The sequence below is a fragment of the Hyperoodon ampullatus genome (assembly GCF_949752795.1).
Source record: "Hyperoodon ampullatus genome assembly, chromosome: 15".
Classification (NCBI taxonomy): domain Eukaryota; kingdom Metazoa; phylum Chordata; class Mammalia; order Artiodactyla; family Ziphiidae; genus Hyperoodon; species Hyperoodon ampullatus.
The window spans coordinates 27,172,144-27,194,005 of record NC_136928.1 but is presented as its reverse complement, the minus strand read 5'-3'; the positions used below and the strand labels follow the sequence as shown (position 1 = coordinate 27,194,005).

The following is a 21,862-nucleotide window of genomic DNA, read 5'->3' as shown; positions in this document are numbered from 1 at the left end:
ATCTGCCATTAATTCAGTTTAAAGACACTGTCATTAATGATTCAGCATTTCCAGACACACACCTCCTCCCCAGTTAAGAGGCTGGTATAGGTGAGACAAAGTCTTAGCAGTTCTAGAATAAATTCTCCTCCAATCAACCAAAAACACTCAGTAAATCCCAGAATGTATTACGTATTACTGGCAATTCCTTCTATAAATTTTCTATGATGGCTCTAGTTAATAATGTCCCAAGAAAAGTAAGGGGATATATCTGATTTGCAGAAGCTGCAGCCACATCCCATAGCTGAAGACCTTATTCACCTGTGACCCATCCTTGTGTATGCTGATCTAATGTTGGCTTATATGAGGTCAAAGGTCTAGCTCAGTGGAATCTATTCTCAGAAATGTTCCCAATTTTCTTCTTCTTATTATTATTTTACAAAACCAGACCCAAAGGTGTTAGCTCTCTTCTACTTGGCAATAGGAATTATTTGCTGTCAGAACCTCCTTTAACATTAGAGGTATCACTGTGAAGGTTTTAAGTGTCTGTCAAAACAACATGGGCAAAACAATTTTGTTAATACAGCCAGAAAAACCTGCTTTCAAAAACCAAAGGACTACCTTTGGAAAGGAAGTATTTCAAGTTGACCATCTTATTTATGCCAGGCTGCCAAACATAGCTAAACGTTCTTTTCTGAAAGCCTGCTCATCAGTATACAGCACATTTGGCCTTGTCCTGGGGATCTTTCCAGAAAATTCTGCAACTGTCCCTAAAACTGACTAATAGAGCATCAATACAAAAAATAAAAATCTAGACAAAGTAGCATTCCCTCAAAGCACCAGGGCCACCTGAAGAGAGATTTGGGGAAGGGCAGAATGTTAAAAAGGCCTATGTTACAAGTGTGGGCAAACTACACCAGAATGTAAGCTCCACAAGGGCAGGGACCATATTTTATTCACTACACTATACCCTCTATACCACTGTACCCACTATAACAGTGCTAGGCATAGTGTTGAATGAATGAATGAATGGATACCTCCTGATTAAGGAGGTGTATATCTACATTCAAGTGCTTGCTGTGCCTATGTCAAGGCATGGCCTATAGTCTGCAGGAACTTTGAGTGGCTCTGTATCAGCAGAGATTTGTGCAGGAGTTCTGATATATTAATATTACTACATCCTCTTCTAATCAACAAATGCCTTTGGGGTATGATAACCTCAGATTTCATTTCGGAAATGACATCTACCCACATATACATGCTATATATGCTACCATATCAGTTGTGCAGATAATCTTTTCCAAGATAATGTGCTTTATGGCTTAAACCATTCCTTCTAACACCACCATTAACATCAGTTATAGAAATGACATCTTCTAACTTCATGAGTTATCAAACTGTTTGACTACTAACTCTGGTGCAGATGACTCCCAGTTTTTTTTTTTTTTTGCGGTACGCGGGCCTCTCACTGTTGTGGCCTCTCCCGTTGCGGAGCACAGGCTCCGGACGCGCAGGCTCAGCGGCCATGGCTCACGGGCCCAGCCGCTCCGCGGCATGTGGGATCTTCCCGGACCGGGGCACGAACCCGTATCCCCTGCATCGGCAGGCGGACTCTCTACCACTGCGCCACCAGGGAAGCCCGACTCCCAGTTTTATAGGCCATTATTCAAGATCAACAAAATATTTCAGTTGAGCACCTGGAGAGTATTTCTACTGATAACATTACTGATCCACACACTTCACTACTAGAGGGTTCATATACCACTATATTTTCCTCCACCAAGAATATCCTTTCATAAAAACTTTCCCCTACTACCTACACCCACACCTCCCTTCTTCACCATGACTCACTGACAACTGCTCAGTAAATACTTGGGCCACCACCCCTCCCTACTAAGAAGTACATGTCGGGGATGGCTTTCTTCCAGTTTAATATAGCTTAAGGGTTGTGATGAAGACTGATCCCTGAGGCCTTTTATGTGGGCCTGCCCTACCCCCACCCCAGCCTCCTATGTAATCGCCTAGTTAGGGGTTGTTTAGTCTGGTTAGGGTGAAATATTATAAAAGAAATTCTATTGAGCCTCATTTTGATATGTGCCATCAGACAAAATCAGTTTTTGATATAAATGGATGTTCTACTGAGGCTAAAATTAAAATATAAGCACAGTTAAGATTTTTTTCCATAAGCACCAACAGCAGTCATGCAAAGGGGACATGTTCCTCTTAATGGGAATATTGTTCATTAGACTTGGAGGTAGGGCAAAAAGAAGGGAAGGCAATTTTATTCAAAAACCAAAATTTTATTGAATAGGATCAAGATAGGAGGGGAAATAAAAGGGGAGGTGTCTACACAGTCAGATTCTTGAGTGGTTCTCAGGTTTCCCTACCTGATGTTGGCTAACTGAAAATACTGATTTTACCTATATACATCTAATAGGCATAACATCAGAATTTGTTCAACGTCTCCAGAGAAATATACAATTATTTCTCTTAGGTTCTATAGTTGTTTTTAAGGCAGTTTAAGTGCCTGCAATGGAAATGCACTGCGTTTACTTTAGACTGAAGGTTTAGAAATTGGGGAATAAGTGGCCTAGAGGGAATGTCACCAACTCAATCTAAAAAAAGCCACAGATATCTTGGGATGCTGTATAAGAGTTGTTGCCAACAAGCTCCATTCAGGAGATCTGATGCAATGTCACAACCTAATTCATTCAGCTTTATAAAAACTTATGTATATTGGAAGTAAAAAACAGTTGGTGCCAAGGAACAGAAACGTTTCTAAAGAACACATTCAAAGCTCTTCCTGTTGGTCAGACATGGAAGGTGAACAGCTAAAATTTAATAAATAATGTAATAATTATCTGGGGAAGTTAAGATTCTCTCACAATGAATGGAATAACAGAAATGTGAAGTGTTTCAGGGTAGCCTGTAATAAGCAGCATTTGATGAGGAGATACAGAACATAAAAAAGAGGTCCATGAAGAAAAGCAAAGAACAAAGAAGAGAAATTAAGAAAAGCGGATTTAAAGAGATTAGTTTAATACTTAAAGGTGGCAAAACAGTCTAGATCCTGGTTAAGTCAACACACACACACACACACACACACAGAGACACATGCATACAAACACACACACATATTTTTACAAAGAAAACTTAAATCCAGCTCTTCTCCATGTTTGAGATACCTTTACCCCTCATCAACACCTAACTTCTTCTCAGTTTAACTCTCCACATTTTCCATGAAATATTTTATAACTACTCAGGCCTACAAAGACCTCTGTACTTCATGGCCATTTTTTGCACTTAGAGATTCAATCTTGCTCCTGATTTGCATTGTTTATTTCACATGATTATATAAAAGTCTTATATTCCAACTAGAGTGTAAGTTGGAGTCTCTTTTCCCATTCCTTGAATTTGGGCTGACCTTGTGAGTAGCTCTAGCCAACAGAATGTGGAAGAAGTGATATTTCAAGCATGGGCCTCAAGAGGTTTTCACACTTCCTCTTGCTCTCCTGGAACCCTGCCAGGAGGCCACATGAATAAGCCTGGACTGGGCTGTTGGCTAGTGAGAGATCACAGGGAACAGAGAAGAGTCGGCTGAGCTAAGGCACGCTACCTCAGGCAAGCCACAGCCCATCCGGCAGCTGATCTCAAAGTATAAGTGAGCTTAGCTGAACCCAGCCAATCTGTAGAAACTTGAGCTAAATAAATGGTTCTTGTTTTAAGCCAGTGTTTTGGGGTGATTTTTTATGCAGCAAAGCTGTTGAAATAATTGAAACATACACCGTTGTTTTAGCTTTCCAATGAAATACTTAGTCATAAGTGTGCCTTATATTAGAATCAAGTATTTGCTTGTTCACCTCTTTGTTACTGGAGGGCAGAGACTGTATATTATATTATATTCATTTGTGTATTCCCACAACACCTAAGTTGTGCTTTGTTCACAGTAGGCACTCAGAGTTTGATACACTGAAATGAAAATCATCTGAAGTTCAAATTCCGGTGTTCATCAGCATAATTTACTTAATGTTTAACAATAGAAGAAAATACAAACCATAGTACTGCTTAAGAATCAAATAACTACTGAGGATCTACTATGGCCTTGTGTTGTTATTCTCAATTATGAACCATTAAGGGCCAGCAATTATCAGTACTTGGAATATAAATGCTACTTCAAGATAGTTAATAAGTGAGCCTTTAAGTTGTCCTTCTCAAGATTTAGCATTAACCCAAATTTGGATTTTCATAGAAATATGCACATATATTTGATACATGAATGTGAAGTTGTACTGCAAGTGTACTTTTATGAGCTTGGGAATATAGAAATTATAAAGTGGCAAAGAAGAAGATTTTGATTTGCACTAATTCACGTTAACAGCTGGTTTTCTAAACCCAGAAACCTGACAAATGAGCTATGTAGGTAAATATACTTTAACTTTGACGTGCTATAAAAGTGTAACATATCATGAAAGCCTGTGTATTCAAAATGTCATTTCACTTTTTTCCTTAAGAAGTAGAAAAATTAGAATAGACAGGACGGCTCAGAAAGGATGAATAGTTTTGCTATCCACATCTAATTTGCTTCCTAATAAAATTCTATGGCTTTTAAATGACACTCTGCTATTATAGTCTATATAGAGATGAGTTCATCAAATATTCCATGTTTTGAATATTTTAAAAATTATCATTCAATTGATAGAGCCTGAAACACTGTAAAGCAAAAGAACATGAAAGCAGGATCAGAATGAATACATTCATAAACCAGTGAAGAAAATACACTCAATGACAGTAAAAGAATATCCTTGCTGCACTGAACTGGGGACAAAACCCCTTTTTGCATGGGTGCGTGTATGTATCCTATAACTTGCCTTAACTTTAACTTCTTCCTTTAACTTCGGCCATTTCTGATTAATATTGTTATCTTTGACTTATAAAGGGCATAATGGTTAAATCAGGTAGTAAGGTGGATAACTGAGTCAGGACCTTAAAAGGTTTAGACAGGCTAAATAAATAAGAATGATTAAAATCTGGTTTGTTAATAGAAGGTCTAAAAGGAAAACGCAGACCAAAGAGAGTAAAGTCTTCAGTTGTGGTGTATAAAATCAACCACATAAAGACTAGATATGGAATGAGTAACAATGCTACATGTGAAAAAGATTCAATTACTAGCAGATGGAAGCTCAATAAATCAGGATAGAAAGCCTGTCCCCCACATTGGAGTGCATTCATAAAAATACAAAGAGTGAAAGGGTCAAAGTTAAGTGAGACATATTTTAGCCAACTTAAGAAATACCTTTCTTATCATCAGATTGTCTTGAGGTGGACCCTGCTGCTTTGGGGAAGCAAGTTCTCTTCAAGGAGAATATTCAAGCACAGTCTAGGGTGCTGTACAGGGATTCTAAGTATCAAGCCAAAGGTTATACTACATGATTTTTAAGATTAGCACCGAGCCCCCAAATTCCATAACTCTATTTTAGGATTTCAAAGAGTACAGGCAAAAGGACACACACTCAAGGACACCTAATCATGTCTCATTTGAGGTCAAGCTATCTCCTTTGAAACCACACTTCCAGACTTTCTATTACAATCGGCACATTTCTTATAGTTCATTAGCTGCTCACTTTAAAAATGATGGTCACTTTAAGTTATGAGAATGACTAAGATGAACTGCAAAGAGATAAATATTTTCAGCACGGGTTGTGGAAAGATAATTTTTGTCACACTGATTCAACCTACCTGAGGCCTGCTAATAATAAGCTAGGCAAGTTTTTCAAATGATCTAAGAAAAATATAAGCTGCTTTAATAGAGACAGACATAAATAGAAATTAAGTGATAGATTCAATAGCAAGAGGCATATTCTTTCATGACTCAGTGAAATTTTGGAGTTTTGGTTTCTACTACTAAAACTCCATAATAGGAACTCTGAGAACAAAACTGTAACAGAAAATAGGAACTTAAGCATAAGCAACAGTGCCCACTGAGAGCTCACAAGTACTTGAGCGTTCATCCCCAGCTCCGATCCACCTTATTTTGGCTGTGTTTTCTAACTTACTCCCTTAGTTAACATTTTCTGTGAACACTAGTTGCTTTCCATAGGGACCAAAACCACAAACTCAAGAGAATGACCACACTTCCTTTCCACGAAGAGTGAGACGGGAAAAGTTTTTCCTTGGATGTGTTTTTCCAATGAAATTCAATTTCTGCTTTCCAAGAAACGCCAACTGGCTCAGAAGTCTCTGAGAAGAAACAGTGCTGGGAAAGTGAAGCAGATACCACTCCACAAGACCATAAAGCAAAATCCCAATCTTTCAGGTTTACATCAGCCAAGGGGTTAAAACCTGAACATCTCGGTTGAGTTGCTGAATCCACAGGTGGAAGGTGTTAAGTGTGGAAAGAGATACTCAGCTGCATTTGGGACCATGCTGGGAAAGCCTTTATGTGTAAGAGAACCCCCACCTCAACTCCTAAATATTAAGTTGACACACGTTTCTGGGACGCGGCCTGAATCCTCAAACTTTGGCGGGTCTATAGAGACACAATTTTCTGTTTTCTGCTTAACAGGGCTTTCCAGAATTGTCATCAGATGACAGATTACACCACCCATCCACAAGGATTCAGGGGTAGCTCAGGCCATCCATTATGGGTTAAAAGCTGTTCTAGCATGAATCGAGTCACAGTAGTAAGGAGACTACCAATACAAGGGGTCCAACAGCTTTAAGAAATACCCTGGGCATCTAAAAGTTCTCAGAATGCAAACATTGTCAGCTCTGAAAACAAGAGGCACTGCATCATTATGGCAGGAGAAACAAAGCCAGCCCCCTTTTAAAAAACAGACAAAAAAAAAAAAGATTGTTTTAATAGGAGAGAAGCATCAGTCATTGATTCTTACTTCATTCACACTTTCTATCCAACCCCATCCATCTTCAGAGTGAAGAGATGACAGAGCCCAGTTAACTCTCTCCCTCTTTCGGCCCCCGCCCATACTGCTCCTCTATACCCAATCCACCAAGGCCTACCGACCCACCCTTTTCAATCTGCAAGCGACAGCTCTACAGCACGACTCTTTCTATCTAATGGGCTTGCAAAGCTCAGGTATACCTCAGTACCAGCTTTCATCACATTACTTCAGTAGGGTTGCCTGTCAGGTTAGCATGACTGGTCAGGGCCTTTGCTATTTATCTAAAATGACCACTTAGTCACTCATGGCTGACTGCATTCTACAAAGGAGGGGATGGGAAGACTTAAGGCAACAGAAAAAAGTCAACAAAGCAAACCAACAATCCAGAATGTAAAATATTTCATTTTTCTTAAATGCTACTGCCCTCATTATCTGCAAACAAAAGTCCTCTGGGCAGGCAGTCTCTGCATCAGTGCACCTGCTTAGCATTGGTTTGCTGAGCTATCTTTTTGCTGTGTCTGCAGAAGCCAACTATAGCACAATGGGTCACATCACTTGAGGGTCACTTGAGTCCCTCTACATTCTGGGTCCCTCCTCCCACCTCCTGCCTTCCCTTCCACCCACAAAACCTTTAACTCCACCATAGCTAAGGATCCCAGATAGCTAAATAAAAGAGGTGGCCTCAAACACAGGGAAAACCCCTTAGGTCTCCAGTGTGAATCGCCAACGCCAATCCCCCTCCCCTCCCCTTTTCCTTAAGACCTGATGGTCTTCAGTCACACATCTTAAAAGAAAAACAAAAAACAAAAACACAAAGACTTACTTGTCTCAAGTCGATGAAGGCCAACTGCAGCGTGTCCTCCTGGAACCCAGGCACCGGGCCGGATCTGGCAAACTCTGTGGGAAAGAAAAGAGGATAAAAAGCGCCTTTAACTAACCATGGACAGGGAGATTGGCAGACGGATGACAGGGAAGACAAGAGAGGCTGGGGGAGAGGAGGACCAAGCTTCTAAGGAGTCATGTCTCTCTCCCTTCAGCTTCTTTGTTTGCCCTTCAAAATTCGTGTCATCAAAACACCATTAATTCCAGCATCCTGACAGCAAGGAAACTGTACTAATTCGACCTGAAATTTATTCCCATGAGCTGCGCTGGGCTTCAGAGTATTTGTTTTGTGAATGGACAAACAACTTGCAAAGGAGGAGGGAGTGGGGGAGAGAAAAAAGTTTTTCCTCTCAACACAATAAAATCTTCAGCTGTGAAACTCTTTTCAGTTCCGAAAGCTATTTATATTTTAGATCGCTGAAGGAATTTTCTAATTTCACGCCTGTCACCTCATTCCCCAAGCATTTATCAAAAAATATTCCCTGCCACATCATTAATTATTCCCTCACTGATTATTTGTATTATCTCATGAGTGCATTATCGGCAACACACACAGAGACACACACTCACACACACACACCAGCAGCAGAGGCTGGCCCAATCTAGTGCTTGGCTCTTCAGTAAAAGAGTACTGCAGATATGAAAAGACCCATCTAAATAAATCTCACTGCAAAAACTTAGGAAACATTTGTACATGTCCATCCTTCTAGTGTATTCTTTGTTCTTGACTTCTACTTCTATTCCACTTTCAAAAATTCTTTTTTCTCTTCCTTCTACCCCAATTTAGTCTTAGGTCAAAGAGACCACATGAATGCTATTTGCAATTTACAGTAGCGCCTTGGGTACATGCTCATTTTATGACTCTGGCTTCTACATTGTTAATAAAAAGATAACTGCACAGGGCTATAGGGACAAATACTAGTAACAGTTAAGAATGTCAAATTTTATTGTCCCTAAGCCCTGCTTATTATGCAATCAAAAGGTCTTGTTTAAGCCCCTACATACACACTAAACACACACACACACATACATACAGAGCAAATTCAAAAGTTGGACAGTTACTAACTATGCCTTGAATTCTCTCTGTGAAGCCAAAGCATGATAAACATTTAACATCAATCTACTATTTACCTGAAAAACAACTCAAGTATCTGCTCAAAGCAAATATGAAAAGGAATGTTTTCCTTTCAATTATATTTTTCTTCAGGAATGAATTTAAGAAATTATAGAAAGTTGGTATCATATTAGTCTTTTGAAATTAAATAAAATCCATCAAGGTATTTGCATATATGTCTGGAAAATTACTTCAAACAACTAGTAGCTGCATAGATTCAAATGATGATTTATGAACAATGACGGGAATTTCTGTTCTTTAAAAATATTTTCCATCTAGGAAACGTCTACTAGGTTTTCATAAAATCCTTGACCTACTTTAAAAAATAATGTTAACAAGGTAAGTTGCAGGGAACACAAAAACATTATGTGAAATGAAATTTAAAACAAGTTATTAAACAAACTGTATAGAGCACAAAGTGTTGCACAACTGTAACACAAAATATTCTTATTCTAGAGATTTTAAATAAAAATGACTCAAATGGAAGGAGATAAACTATATAGAATGATTAGCACATTAAGTTTCTATTTACTTTGGAAAGAAAATTTATAGGCCATTTATAAATGAATTCTATCATATGTATAGCCCAAATGATTAAAGTTTTAAAACAGTAAAGTTCTAAGACTATACAAATACATGATGAGTGCCATGTTAATAAAAGCTTGATGGAATCCATCCTTCATATCTTACAATACCCATTATCTGTGATAACCTTGTATATGGCCACTGCTCAATTACAAGTACAACTTTCCCATATTATGCTCCTGTAGAAAGCAGTTCTTTAAATTATAGCCACAGCCACTCTTTTTGAGTCTTGATTGTCAGGTGGTCAGCTTAAATAAGCTTCCCAGGCCTGGTAGTCTCATCTAAGGTTGGTAGATTATCACTGTTGCTCCCGTATGACATAACAGCTATGCTGCATCATCTGAAGTCCTCTCTGTCAGCAGGAACCTTACTTGAGTCAAGATGCAGCAACTATCATGGTGTTCTGCTGCCCTACACATGTTCAGTTCAACAGGATTGCCCTATGATACATGGTTTGAATGCTTGAGAGGTGGCTACACATTCTTGAATCTCCTTATTGGGCATGCCCCCTGGGCTTGACATGATGCTGATGAAACCACTTAGGAATCTGGATGTGATACATATTTAGTCAGAGCTGTACTTTATAGACCTCATTTTATGACACACTGAATCTTCCAGGTTCCCAGAGGACATGGTGGCCTTTTAGATTTGATTTTCCTTTTGTAAGTCAGGGAATGAAAATTACATCATGCGGGACAGAGTAAAGAGATTAATTTTTGTGTATAGCTTATGGAAATGTTTAATTACTATATATTCAACTTCATATTTACATTTTTTCTCATTGTTTTATATACGTAATTCTTGTCTTCCTATGTAGGCAGCAAAGTCCTTAGGGATAAGGACCATATCACAGAACGTAGCAAGTATTAAAAACAGTAGATGTCCAACAAATACTTATATATTAATTTACAGAAATAACAAGATTAACTAATTACACATATTCTTTACTGCCAATGAAAATCTTCGGATTGCAATAGTAGGGTGCCTTTAACCTGAGTATCAATAAGTAGGCTTTAGGAATTTATGAGTTCCCTAAAATTAGATGCCCAATGATTGAGGAGATGGGCTTTGGGTCATAAAAATCAGTTTGAGCTCCGGTTACTAGCTCTAAGGCCATGTGCAAACTACTTAATCTCCTTAAAGCTTCAATGTCTTTATCTCAAAAATAAGGGTAACAGTATATTTCTTATAGTGCTGCTATGAGGATTAAGTGAAACAACTATGTAAAGCAGTTGGCAGAGTGCCTGGCATATCATAATTGATTATCATTACAATTAGTTTTTTTGTGGGAATATGTGTTTCTCTGTGAAGAAGGTTCATATCTTTTATTGACTTCTCAGAGGGTTGGTGACCAAACAAAGGTCAAGAGACACTATTCTATATCCAGGACAAAACATTAGAAGAAATTCAGCTACTATTCAGTTATGAGTTAGTGAGTTGGTATTGAAAATTTATAGGCAAATATTTAAGTGCTTCACTTAAAGGAAGCTGATATGACTAATTACTAGTGTATTAGCCACAGCACAGTAATTTTCACTGGTATTATTTTAGAAATCAATAAATGCATGAAATCTTCCATAATTTTGTGATTCAATTATTTCCTTTAAAACATGACTGTTCTTCTAGAGTCAATTTTTTCCATATATGAAAAATGTTAATAGTGTAAGAAAGTGTGAATATTTTTTTAAATTAAAGTTTGTATTTAGTCTGACGTCAACTATGTAAAATACAATATGAATAGAAAACATGAGAGTAAGCATTTATTTCATAATGTTAACTGAGGCTGTTAAAGAGAGGAAGATTACAAGGGATTTTATTATTCTTTACATTTTATAAACTTTAAAAATGAGTAGAGACCACTTTTTTTTTTTCGACAAGGGCAGGGAAAGGCCTCTCACTGTTGTGGCCTCTCCCGTTGAGGAGCACAGGCTCCAGACGCGCAGGCTCAGCGGCCATGGCTCACGGGCCCAGCCGCTCCGCGGCATGTGGGATCTTCCCGGACCAGGGCATGAACCCATGTCCCCTGCATAGGCAGGCGGACTCTCAACCACTGCGCCACCAGGGAAGCCCTGAGACCACTTTTATAATCAGAGAAAAGGAAATAAAAGAACACACACACACACACACACACCCCTCAAAATTATTTAGTGCTATTTTCTCTAGTAATAAGAGATATAACTTGTTCAAGATTTAGAATTATAGGCAACTGGGATTGATTTGCACACCCATGTCCTCAGAGGCTGCTTGATAGAGAGAAGGAAAACTACACATGGGAGGGGGACAAGGAGCCCCAAGTCTGCTGACACATATACAAACTGATTATATGTACACACAGAAGCTTTTCTTTAGAATCATGAATAAAAACTTTCCTTCTTTTGACATCATAAAAAGGAGTACATGTCTGTACTAGTGGCCAAGTGGAACCAATGGATATATGGGGCACAGTGAAAAAGTCTCTTTCTGGACTTGTCTCTGGATTCCAAGGTCTGTAGTATGTTTTCAGTCTCTAAGTGGCTTAAGCCAGTGCCAAAGTTTCCAAAGGCTGGAGTTTGGCAGAATGGCCCTCCACTTAACACAGAACCAAATCCTACCTTTGACTACCTTGTGTTATGTGGGGACTGAATCAAGGTTCCAATGAGGCTGGCAAGAAAGCTTCCTCTTGGAAAACTTGTTCAGGTTAGTGGAGCCCCTGACCAGCACCCAGCCACCCTTCAGAGAGCTCAGCTCTCCCCAGCAGGTCTTCCCTGCCCTTGTCGAATCACAGTATGGACAAGAGTTGAAGCTGGGATCAGGGCCTGCCTCCAAGATCCAATTTGCAAATGTGAAAAATCTTTTAATGAGATAAATTTTCATTTTAAAAAAATTAAAAAGAGGTGTACAAAGTTATAGGAAAGAAGGCATATTGTTAAGTGAAGGTATAAAGAGGGAAAGAAAATAAGAGGTATAAAGGTATAAAGAGGGAAAGAAAAAACCCCTCACTTAACAAATATCCAACATTCCTTCACATTCTCATACACACTTAAATCGATGAGGTGTGACAATTGTTTTTAAAGCAATATTAATTTCTCAAAAGTATCCTATAGTTTTACATTTCTAATAATCTTCATATTATAATGAAATAAAATTGCCAAAGTAGAAAAAGGAGGGATTCCACTAACTTCAAAATGCTTTCTACACTGCTTGAAGGCTGGTCTTAAAATTAACTGCCGCTTAGATGCGGGGAGGAAAAAGATGTTTAAATCAACTTAAAAATTATCTGGTACATTCATATTTGGCTGAGGAAAACAAAATATAAATTTTATAAAGAGCAGAGAACCTTAATTAGAATAAAATGGGAGAGTCAGAGTTAGAAGGGGCTTTGAGGAATCAAAATGACTGCCTTACAGCCAGAGAAAAGTACTCTGGTTTTTCAGAGTTCAAGGCCTTGAGAGAGAAGAGGGAAGTGAATGAAACTCAGAAAGGTTAAAAGGTTATAGGGAGGGGGAAGGGTAAGCTGGGGCGAAGTGAGAAAGTGGCATGGACATATATACACCACCAAACGTAAAATAGAAAGCTAGTGGGAAGCAGCTGCATAGCACAGGGAGAGCAGCTCGGTGTTTTGTGACCACCTAGAGGAGTGGGATAGGGAGGGTAGAAGGGAGATGCAAGAGGGAGGGGATATGGGGATATACGTGTATGTATAGCTGATTCACTTTGTTATACAGCAGCAACTAACACACCATTGTAAAGCAATTATACTCCAATAAAAATGTTAAAAAAAATAAATTAAAAAAATAAAAGGTTATAGGTGAAGTTGGCTGGTGAGGACCTGGAAAAGCTTGACTTATGCGTTTGTCTCACTCTTTTTTTTTTTTTTTTTTTTTTGCCCCTACTGGCATGTAGGGTTCCCAGGATACAGGACTTTTAAGTTTTAACACTGGTGTGGTAAAAAAACATTGCCTGCTATTTCAGTAAACAAGAATGTTGCCTGCCATTCTGGTAAACAATGAATGTTACCCACCATCAAGCCACCAGCCATTGCATCCACCCTAGACAGTGTGCTCTGAAGAGATTTCAGGATGAAGAAAAACAGGATACTGGCCCTAGATAGTTAAGATGCATATCAAAGGAATAATTTCTATGAGTCCAGACTCTTGCACCTTTCCATACATAGACAAGCACTAAAATCATTAATTTGAGATGTCTGCTTTTTGTGATTAGCTATAATCTATTGATGATTGTTTGTTTGTTTCCAGCAAAAACTCCTAGATACCCTGACTCCTCCCTTTACCTCTTTGGAACAGTTCTATCTGAGAGGTGTCTCCCAGGCTTTAGTTCTCAGTAAGGTCACCAAATAAAACATAACTCTCGGGCTTCCCTGGTGGCACAGTGGTTGAGAGTAGGCCTGCCGATGCAGGGAACACGAGTTCGTGCCCCGGTCCGGGAAGATCCAACATGCCGCGGAGCAGCTGGGCCCGTGAGCCATGGCCGCTGAGCCTGTGCATCTGGAGCCTGTGCTCCACAACGGGAGAGGCCACAACAGTGAGAGGCCCGTGTACCGCAAAAAAACCAAAAAACAAAAAAAACCCATAACTCTCAAAAAAAAAAAAAAAGACTGCCTGAGTCTGTAATCTGTATATCTAGACAGGACATTTGAGAATTTATCAAAAGCAAGCTGTGGGAAACAGAATATAAAAGTAATTCTTCTGAATCTTTGCAAATTGTCCATAGAACAAGAATAATTTTCAAAGGAGATGAGCAAGGTAAAATTTATTTCAGAAAATCAAAACTAGTACAATATCTGGGAAATAGGTAAAATAGCAGTTCTTAGAGGAAAAGCTAATTTGCTCAAATAAGAGAAAGTTGAAAAGGTTGTGGGCAAAATTTTAACCAGAGGTTCCTGGTAAGTATCATATACTTTTGCTCCCAGTGAAGTTCCAGGTCAGACAGTGGACAAGATAGCATCACCAGCCTTCACTGAATGGATTAAGGGTTTGGTTTTTGGCCAAAATGTCAGGTAAGAAAGAAAAGTCAGTACTCTGGAGCCCAAAGTATGTTGGGTACTTGTTTATATCTTAAGATCATGTCAGGTCACATGTGGTTTTTGTGGGATTAAAAAAATAAGAGCTGCTGTTGCTGTATTAATATAATGGTTTCCTGGTATCTGGGTCCCTGGAGCAACAGATAAGGAGTATGCTAGACTACAAAGTGTGGCTCTGGGGAAGCTAAAACCTTCTTGCATCACTTCACAGTGGCTCCACTAAGCTAATTACAGAGAAGAGTTGATGGACTCCACAGGGACTCCACCCGAGGCCCTGCTGGTCAGAGAAAGGTCAGCCAGAACATAAGGAAGTAAGTACTAAGGAGAGAGCTATCAAGGAGGCAGAAAAAGGGAGGGAGGACTGGTGGCAGGGAAAAGTTCCTTGGAGATTCAGCTGACTATACTTGTATAAGTGTACTTGTATGAACACGTGATCATAAAAAATAGTTACCTTTAATTATCTAGGGTATAATTCTGTGATGTAAATTTTTCTTTGTTTTTACATATTTTAAATAGGTAACTCACTAGATCTCCTACCTCAAGAAGGGCAGAGAAAAGTACAGTCTAACTAACCTATTCTGAGTTTCCATGTGAGAAATATGATTAAAATTGATAATAACAAAGTCTGATAGCAAATGCCAAACCAGTACTCTAAACAGATTTATAAATTGTTTTCAAAGTTTAATTCTCCTAACTCCTTTTGCTCTAAAAGACAACTGAAAACTAGGACAGATAGACATAGCTTTTTAATTAGTAAGGGATTAATCCCCTATAAGCTAGGAAATGGCCACAAGCATGATGAACTTTCATGATGATGCTGAGTAAATAAGCCAATCAGTCTCCATCTGGCTGTCCCTTATATTGTACCACTGAGAGGAAATGAGGGTTCAGGTTCTGGCAGTGACTGGTGTCAATGACAATATACATTCCCCTGGAGAGAGTAGCTGTCTTATGTGGAATAAACCTAGAAAATTCGAGAAGCTGATTTCTATGCCTTGCCTAACGTATCTAACATATAAGAAAAATCTGTAAACAGTTTAATGAAATTAATTGGTTGAATCTAGCAAAACAAATCAGAAAATAATTTTATTTGAGATTTAAAAGAAGGAGATGACATAAATTCCTACCATGTCATGGAGTCCAGGAGGCCACTGGGTACTGTTCTTTGTTTAAGGAAATAATATTTTAAGTGGTGGATAAGACTACTTTAGCTGTATTCACCAAATTAAACAGAGTATCTTTTGCATTGCAGAGGAAGAAGGTTAAGGAAAGCCAAGACCATAACAAGTGGCAGAACAAGGTCATGCCACATGGCATTGGACTTTCCCTTAATATTCCACAAATAATCACCAAAAACGTAGCACAAGATGTCCTAGGACTTGCGTTTACAACCTAGAATCCTAAAGCTGAAAGGAGCATTTGTAATAACTGAGGACTTTTACAGAAGAAAAAATTAAAAAGCAAAAAAGGTAAGTCAGTGAACTAATCCCTCTAAATCTGTCTTTCTATTATTTCAGTATGCATCCGTGATCTAGAATGTCTAAAAGCAAATATTCACTCTACATGTTCCATATATATATATATATATATATACACACACACACACACACACACACTCACACACACACACGTATACACATATATATGTATATATGTGTGTATCCATCTTTTTCATTTAGAGAATAAAATCATAAAAATATATAGATCTGTGTAAAGCCACAATGTTCCTCTGAAGTTCCCAAATGCTTTGCAATTTTGCAAAATAAGGGCCAATTTCATAATAGATCTTTTAAAACTATAGTGAAAAGAAGCCTCTCCCAATTAGCAATAAGCAGTGCTTCTGTGCATCTCTAAGAAAACTGAGGATCTGCCATGAAAGGCGTGGGTTTCCTGAGAGATGAGAAAGACTTGTGTTCTGAAGTAGTAACTTTGTATCCTTGATATTTTTACTCTGCTTTCAAGGACTTAATCTTATCCATGTGTTTGCTCAGCACTGATTATTCTGCTGTATGAACACAGACTCAGAGCTAAGCTATCTGAAATTTTACATTGAGAAGGATTCTGTAGGGCATTTAACATAACGGTGAAAATCAATTCTCTAGAAAAGCATTGTCCAAATAGAAGTGTGAGCTGCATGTGTAATTTTAGAATTTTTAGTAGACAGGTTAAGAAAACAAAAATTAATTTTAGAATTAATAATAGTATACCTTGTTTTACCCAATATACCTAAAATATATTAATTTCAACATAAAATTAGTATTTTAAAATTTTTTCATGAGGTTTTTTCAAAATCCAGGATGTATTTTACACTTAGAGCACAACTCATTTCTGAGCTGCATGTCAAATGCTCTAATAGCCACTTGTGGCTGGTAACCATAGTACTGGACAGCACAGCTTTAGATGATGTTGACAGTAAAGAATGAAAACTAAAATGAAATGTGCAAAGAATGATTTCAGACTTTGAAATGACAAGGAAAGAGCACTCCCCAAATTCATAACAATATGAATTCCATTTTTACATTGGCTATGAAATTAGTATTGAAGCAAATGTTCCTGATACTACACAACGTCTTCTATTCAGCCCATATTTTAAAAATAGGTCAACCTCTGAGAGAGCTATATACTTTGTATGCTCTTCACTGTGCCTGTCAATAAATTTTTATATTACCTCTCTATTAATTCTTATGCTAGTATTCTTACCTTTCTTCTCTTCATCCCATTTTCTTTTCTTATATCTAATTTATTATTTTTTTCAACTTATCCTACTGAAACTGGTCTCAAATCATTTTTGGAATGATTTGGGCATAATTTTTAAAAAAATAATAATAGTTGAGCAGCATATATGTTTCTGGACAAAGCTCTTGGGCTCTCAATTTCCCCAGCAAGTGATACCAGTAGCAATCCTGATCTATAACTGCAAAATGTTTTGTAAGTATACAATACAAAACAAATGCTGACTAATTAAAAGGAAAAGTATCAAGACACTGTCGGCGCTCTTGAACAGGGTGGAGGTATGTCACACAAAGCCATGAAAAATACTTAAAGAGAAATGATTAAGGTAGGTTCCACATAGGATGTTTCCCAAGCCAAAAGAGCTAGATTTTTTAAAAAGTCAATTATGATTCTTTCTAAACTGAAAGCAGATAGTTAATGCTTCTTTGGTATACATTTCATGGATAGTCTCACAATTTTCCAGGAAAACTGATTCTCATAGTCTAAGCTGATGGATGTCCACAGAAAATGGATATATCATTAGCTAAGGTAACTGGGATTCCAATCCTTTCTAGAATTTACTTCTGTGACCTTGTGCCAATCACATAAGTTTTTAGTGCCAGATGTCTCCTCTGTAAAATGGAATTAATAATATTTCACTTGCTTAAAGCTATGCAACTGAATCAAATATACTCTTGAGGTCTATTATATAACAAGGAATATATCTGGTCTTTGGTCCCAGCTCCTGATATAGAGTTTCAAATACCCTTGAAAGGTTCTGAGCAATAGGAAAGTTCCTGAGCAATTCACAATCAGCTCCTTTTGGCCATACCTAAGTTTATGCTGAAATGACTCCTGTGGGCCCCTAGGTAGTTTTAAGGGAGGGGCTGGGCAAGCCAGAAAGACCAAGCCTGTGACTAGAGGTTTGAAACTTTCAGCCCCACCCCCAGTCTCCAGGGAGGGGAGGGGAAGGTGATTGATTTCAATCATGTGGCCAATTATTTATTCAATCATGCCCATGTAATGAAACCCCCATATAAAAACTCTGGACACTGAAGCTCAGTGTATCAGGAATTCCTGATGGGTGAACATGCTGATGTGCTGGAAGGTTGACATGCCTGGAATCCTTAAGGACAGGTCATGGAAACTCTGTTCTGCCCCCCTCGTCCCCAGGGTCCTGTCCTATGCATCTCTTCCACTTGGCTGTTGCTGAGTTACAGCCTTTATAATAAAACTGTAATCATAAGTACAGCATTTTTGGTGAGTTATGTGGGTTTTTCTAGTGAATTACTGAACTGAAAGGGGATGTGATGAGCCCCAAATCTGTAGTCAGCTAGGAAGAAGTGTGAGTGGCTTGAGGTCACCTGTGACTTGTGGCTGATGCCTGGAGAGGGGCAGTCTTGTGGGACTGACCCCTTACGCTGTGGAGTCTGCACTAACTCCAGGTAGTTAGTGTTAGAACTGGATTAAATTGTAGAACACCCAGTTGGTGTTGGAAAACTGTTGTTGGAACACAAGGTCCAATCCAGATCAAGCACATTACAACTTGATATTGAGTCCATTTTAATATCTAGGTTATAGCCAGATGTGTCCCAGCATAATTAATGTGAAATTTACTGGAATTGGATACAATAAAATAATAATATGCTTTTTTTTTTTTGCCTACATGGTCACTTCTTCAATGAATAAAAAAATGTAAAGATATTACACTAAAGCAAGTCTTCATTATGAGAGATCATTTTTTTTAAATTTATTTATTTATTTATTTATGGCTGTGCTGGGTCTTTGTTTCTGTGCCAGGGCTTTCTCTAGTTGTGGCAAGCGGGGGCCACTCTTCATCGCGGTGAGTGGGCCTCTCACTATCGCGGCCTCTCTTGTTGTGGAGCACAGGCTCCAGACGCTCTGTGGCATGTGGGATCTTCCCAGACCAGGGCTCGAACCCATGTCCCCTGCATTGGCAGGCAGATTCTCAACCACTGCGCCACCAGGGAAGCCCCGAGAGATTTTTTTTTTTTTTTGCGGTACGCGGGCCTCTCACTGCTGTGGCCTCTCCCGTTGCAGAGCACAGGCTCCGGACGTGCAGGCCCAGTGGCCATGGCCCACGGGCCCAGCCGCTCCGCGGCAGGCGGGATCCTCCTGGACTGGGGCACGAACCCGCCTCCCCTGCATCGGCAGGCGGACCCCCAACCACTGTGCCACCAGGGAAGCCCGAGATCATTTTTGATATGGCAAAATAAAAAGTTCTGCATATCTTGCCCAGAGAAAGATATTTTCTATATTTTCTAGCTTTGCTTCATATAATTATTCTAGTATTAGTTGGGAATTCCACCCCCTCAATGGAATTATAATGTAAAGTATTAAAACAATGATCCACATCCATGTTAAATGTTTGTGAAAGATCAATATGAACATAAATACTGGTCTGCCATTATGTTTACACAGACTAATAAATTTATTTTCAGAGGTCAAGATCTAAACTTAGGATCTATCTTACTAGAGAATATAAACTTTGCCACTAAGAGCTCAGTTTGGGGTGTGTTTTCCTTTTCTTTTTTTCCCCTAAAACAAACAAAAACAAAAGAAGGAGAAAAAGAGAATCTCTGTTAGTGAAACCTGAGACCTTAAGCTGGTAGTTACAAGATCAGGGAATTGACGGCAGACACAACAGGAACGCTAGAGGAAGCATTAGGCATTTTTAACTCCTAGGCACTGGTAAGAGAGGGGGAGATCAGTGTTTTAAGAGAATTTAGGTTAGTTGGAGAAAAAGGAAATGAAAATAGTTGTTTCTTAAGGTACCTAAGCAACTTCTTTCCATGATAAACTGGTGCTTTTAAAGGACTATCTTAACTACTAGGAAGTATAGGAGATAAATGAGTATCTCAAGTATTAAAAGCACTCCTGTCTTTAAAATGTTTAAAAGCCCTCAAAAATGCTTTTCTACAGAAGAGTACAGAACCTCATCCTTTTCCCTGGTTAATTGCCTGGGCAGGAGCTGATGCTACACCTTGTTTCCATCCATTGACAGGCAGACAGCTGACAAAGAGATTCCTGTGAGTCAGAGGGGAAGGGCAGGCCTTAAGCCATGTGGCTGCTGGGATGTGGTGAAAAACTGAGGAGTCTTGAATTTCTTCAGAAAGGCACATCATTCAGGAAGAAAGGGCAGAGAAAGACAAAAAGAAGAGAAAGATTACCAGGCAAATTTTACTGATACCCACAAAGAAAATAAAGTGTTATTTTTCTCCTATTCTTGGTTACATTATATAAAATATTTGGTGTTATTTATAATTAAACAGTCCCAATTATTAGGCTTAAGAGAGGCAATTAAATAAACAATCTTTTCTTTCCTCTCTTTCCATGTCAATTTCTGAGTCTTTTACAAGCACTGATTCAGCTTCTTTATCTTCCATTCATTCCTCAACTCTCAGCAATCTGGTCTATCACCCTACTTCCATTAAAAGTACTCTCTCTAGGGCTTCCCTGGTGGCTCAGGGGTTGAGAGTCCACCTGCCGATGCAGGGGACACGGGTTCGTGCCCCCGTCCGGGAAGATCCCACATGCCGCAGAGCAGCTGGGCCCGGGAGCCATGGCCGCTGAGCCTGCGCGCCTGGAGCCTGTGCTCCGCAACGGGAGAGGCCACAACAGTGAGAGGCCTGCGTACCGCAAAAAAAAAAAAAAAAAGTACTCTCTCTAAAACCTGCTTTGGATCCACTAACAATGATTATATCTCCACATTTCCTTCTGGCTACCCCACTTCATTTCACCCTATTCTCTAGTCATAATGAACTAGTTTTAGTTCCCTAATATGCCATGTTCTTTATTTCCTCCCTGAATTTATACAAATACTTGCTTTTGTCAGAACACCCTTCCCAACCTACCTCATCCTACTTGAATGGCTAATCCCTAGCCATGTAGTCCAATGGGATACCCTAGTCCAAACCACTCACATATAACAAATGGGTAAAAAGATTTTGAAAGAGATTGTGTTGTCCAAATTCACAGCTACTTACTGATCAAACAAAGACAGAGACATAGGCCTCAATTCACCCATACAAGTGTACATTATCCTACCAGAGACCCTACCATATACCATCTTCTCCTCCCAGGAAAGGAGTAGAATATAGAAGTAAAATATAGACCAACCAACATTATAGAACATTATAGGTAAGACTTAAAAAATTCTATAAATTGACTCACTAGTTTCTGAAGACTTTAGCTTTTCTAAATGGAAGTGTTGGCAATGATATCTTCCTCACATTTTCTAAATTCCAATCTTAGAAACATGAAATTGGGAATGCTAAGGGGATTTTGTGGTCTCTCTCTCTCTCTCTCTCTCTCTCTCTCTCTCTCTCGTACACACACACACACACACACACACACACACACACACACACACGCACATAAAAGGGAGGAAGAGAGAAAGGATAAATTTCTAAAATTTGTAATACAAAAAGTAGACTAGATAGATGATTTAATTAAAACAACAGAACTCAAATCAGAATCTGTTAATTGCTGAAATACTAGAGCAGGTAATAATGGAAAGGACTGAGATTTATTTCTTTTAAAATGTCTCATAAAAATTAGGACTTTAGTCAGTTTTTTAAGATGTATAAGGTACTGTTCCACCTAAAGGCAGCAGATGGCTAGAATGTTACAGGAATTTCTTGTAGGCCT

The 21,862-nt window shown here is 38.8% G+C and overlaps 1 protein-coding gene across 2 annotated transcripts in view; it reads right to left on the bottom strand.

The window, feature by feature from the left end:
• Nucleotides 1–21,862, bottom strand: part of EXOC6B (exocyst complex component 6B) — a gene marked incomplete at its 3' end in the record, with an annotated part of 718,627 nt that overhangs the window by 155,539 nt on the left and 541,226 nt on the right. For both annotated transcript variants that reach the window (XM_079720455.1, XM_079720456.1), the window contains one exon: nt 7,702–7,775. In XM_079720455.1, the coding sequence (XP_079576581.1) occupies nt 7,702–7,775 (74 nt within the window). The remainder of the gene's footprint in view (nt 1–7,701; nt 7,776–21,862) is intronic.